The sequence below is a fragment of the Amblyomma americanum genome, chromosome 11 (genome assembly GCF_052857255.1).
Source record: "Amblyomma americanum isolate KBUSLIRL-KWMA chromosome 11, ASM5285725v1, whole genome shotgun sequence".
Lineage (NCBI taxonomy): Eukaryota > Metazoa > Arthropoda > Arachnida > Ixodida > Ixodidae > Amblyomma > Amblyomma americanum.
Window position 1 is genome coordinate 20,444,955 of NC_135507.1, and position 2,759 is coordinate 20,447,713.

The 2,759-nt window shown below is 56.4% G+C and overlaps 1 protein-coding gene across 1 annotated transcript; it reads right to left on the minus strand.

Annotated features, from left to right (window-relative positions):
* Positions 1–228: 228 nt before the first annotated feature.
* On the minus strand, positions 229–1,280 carry LOC144109930 (uncharacterized). Its single transcript, XM_077642698.1, has one exon. The coding sequence runs from the start codon at positions 1,050–1,052 to the stop codon at positions 282–284; it is 771 nt and encodes a 256-aa protein (XP_077498824.1). The 5' UTR covers positions 1,053–1,280; the 3' UTR covers positions 229–281.
* Between the last annotated feature and the right edge of the window lie 1,479 nt (positions 1,281–2,759).

Consider the following 2,759-nt stretch of genomic DNA (forward strand, 5'->3'; position numbering starts at 1 on the left):
AAAGGCGGCGGCATTAGCTAACTGGCCCAGCCGGCGGGTGTTAGAAAGGCGGCTACACCTATGGCACTGGACCAGAAACAATTTCGAGAGACAAGACACAGCGCACGTGGTGAACGCCGTTACTCTACAGAAGTAAATATGTGCGCTGGACACAACGGGGCCGCGTCTTCTCGTTACACGAGTTCCGAGCGTGCGTACCCATGAACAGAGCGCAAAACGAGCAGACTACAAGCAAAAAGGCCCTTTCTTTATGTACACGCCCAAAGACACAAAGAAAATCCCTACATGTGGGGCGGCGGCATCATCTGGCCGTAGTCCTGCTGCTGTTGCTGCTGTTGCGGCGTCTGCTGCTGCTGTTGTTGTTGCTGCTGCTGCTGTTGCTGTTGGTAGTACGCGGCTGCGGTCGCCGGGTCGGCCATGGGCATCGGAGCTGCCATGCCCGCCATGCCTGCAGCCATGCCGTAGTAGTCGCCGTAGTAGGCGCCGTAGCCCGGAGCCGCTGCGGGAGCGTAGTAAGTTGTTCCGTAGGGAGCCTCCCAGCTGGCCGCCGGTCCGCCAGCCGTGGCGTAGGCGGCGTACGGGTTGCCTCCGGGGGCGGCCGCGTAGCCATAGCAGCCGCCATAGCTGGCCGCGGGGTTCATTGAGGGCCCGGCGACAGCGACGCCGTCTAGCGGAGGGTGGGCCGCGGCCGGCGGCACCGTAGGCGTCGGGACGCGACGCATCATTTTCCGCTCGAAGCCCGCTTGCTGGTAGGAGCCCGGTCCTCCGCGACGAGACCGCGACCGGAAGGCCCCGCCGCCACGGGGGGTCCTGCCCTTGTCCCGGGCCCTCTCGACGCGGAGCAGCGCGCCGTTGACGATGGCGCCGTTCATCTCACGCACCGCCTCGTCCACGAGCGATATGTCCTCGAACTCGACGAAGGCGAACCCTGGCGGGCTCTGGGCCATCCACACCTCCTTGAGACGGCCGTACTTGCCGAACTCGCGCTCGAGGTCCGCTCGGGTCATGGCGCAGTCCAGCCCACCGACGAAGATTCGCCCGGCGCCGCTCATGGTGGCACTGGTGGACGATCGGAAGCTGCTTCTATCAGGTGCCGATGGAGGGATGCTGGACGGCGCCGCGCTTCTGGAGGCCGCGCTGCTCGGTCGGGTAGTTCCTGAGCACAGGCCTGTCGAACGTTGCTCTGGCTCGCGCGGCTGCCGGTGGCTCCTGCGCCCGACTGCTTCGTCGTCGTCGGCCACGTTCCGCGAGGCCCCGAGCGCCGCCGCCCATCGTCTTTGTTCCCCCTGGCGTTCTATTACGCGCCCGCACGCGCCTCGTGCCTCCGAGGTAGCACCACCTGACGGCTTCCGGTGCGGCAAAAAACAACTAAATTCTTCGCTTAAATACAAATTAACTGATGTTCTAGTTCTTTGCAGCAATGAATTTTTTAATAATTGAACTAAAATAGATTCTTGAAACATAAATTGTAGTTTAAGCGAATTCCGCCAGTAAGTTCACATCACGGGCTTGAACGCACGTGGGCTGCGTAGCTACGAAGAGAACAGCGGACGAAAAAGAGGAAGTTTGGGCACACGGGTGGTAGGATTGGAGGTAAACAGTGTTCCTTGTTCAATAGCTGCTTTTGGGCCGTTATACGCTTTAAGGACAATTTTGATGCTGCTTACTGCACCAAAGGTCTCTATGTACGTTGAATTGTTCGGGACGGTGTAGGGTAGTACTGCACTGCCTGTATTAGAAACACCCATTCCTGCTCCTTCCATGCCCAGCGTAACCCGATGGAGCGCACAGAAAAGGCTTTTAGCGGATTAAAAAAATGCCTTTTAAGGAAAGGAAAGATGCAGCAACGACCTCACTTTCCGTGGGCACCTCAAATAATAATAATAATAATTGGTTTCTGGGGGGAAAGGAAATGGCGCAGTATCAGTCTCATATATCTATCGTTGGACACCTGAACCGCGCCGTAAGGGAAGGGATAAAGGAGGGAGTTAAAGAAGAAAGGAAGAAGAGGTGCCGTAGTGGAGGGCTCCGGAAAAATTTCGACCACCTGGGGATCTTTAACGTGCACTGACATCGCACAGCACACGGGCGCCTTAGCGTTTTTCCTCCATAAGAACGCAGCCGCCGCGATCGGGTTCGAACCCGGGAACTCCGGATCAGTAGTCGAGCGCCCTAACCACTGAGCCACCGCGGCGGGTGCCTCAAACGTGCCGTGAGCGAAATAAAAATTGATTTTGAGAAAAAAGAACGCAGCATTTCTCTCACTACTTGGGGGGAACCTCAGTCGCGCCGATGAGGAAGGGATGAAGATGCCATGACGAGATTAAGTGCCATAGTGGAGGAAGGAGGAGGAGGAACTACATGCAATGAAATGCAATGGGGACAGGCGGGTGGTATCCTCAGTTCAGGAAAAGATTGGATCTTGACCGTAGGGCGCTTTCGACCAACCTGATCTGCTATGGTGTCTCAGCTGGTCACCTCACTCTCACACTCCTCTGGTTTCGGATATGGGGTTCGAACTACTGCATAGCATGTTGTATAAGGTGGATGTTTCAACCCAGTAAGGACAGAGTGGCACGTACTGCGTCGGAAACATAGCATGTTATCGTTTATCCTTTTTTTTTTTGGGGGGGGGGGAGGTTTTTCCTATTTCTGGTTTATGGTCAATGGGTGAAATGCGGTAGCTACTACTGGCATAGGCGCAAAAGCATGCGTCAGAAAAAAAAGCTCCCAGGTTTTCCACCACCACCCCTCTCTTT

Bases quoted from the DNA above. Each gene is read 5' to 3' on its own strand.
- LOC144109930 (XM_077642698.1), bottom strand. From the start codon at position 1,052: ATGAGCGGCGCCGGGCGAATCTTCGTCGGTGGGCTGGACTGCGCCATG.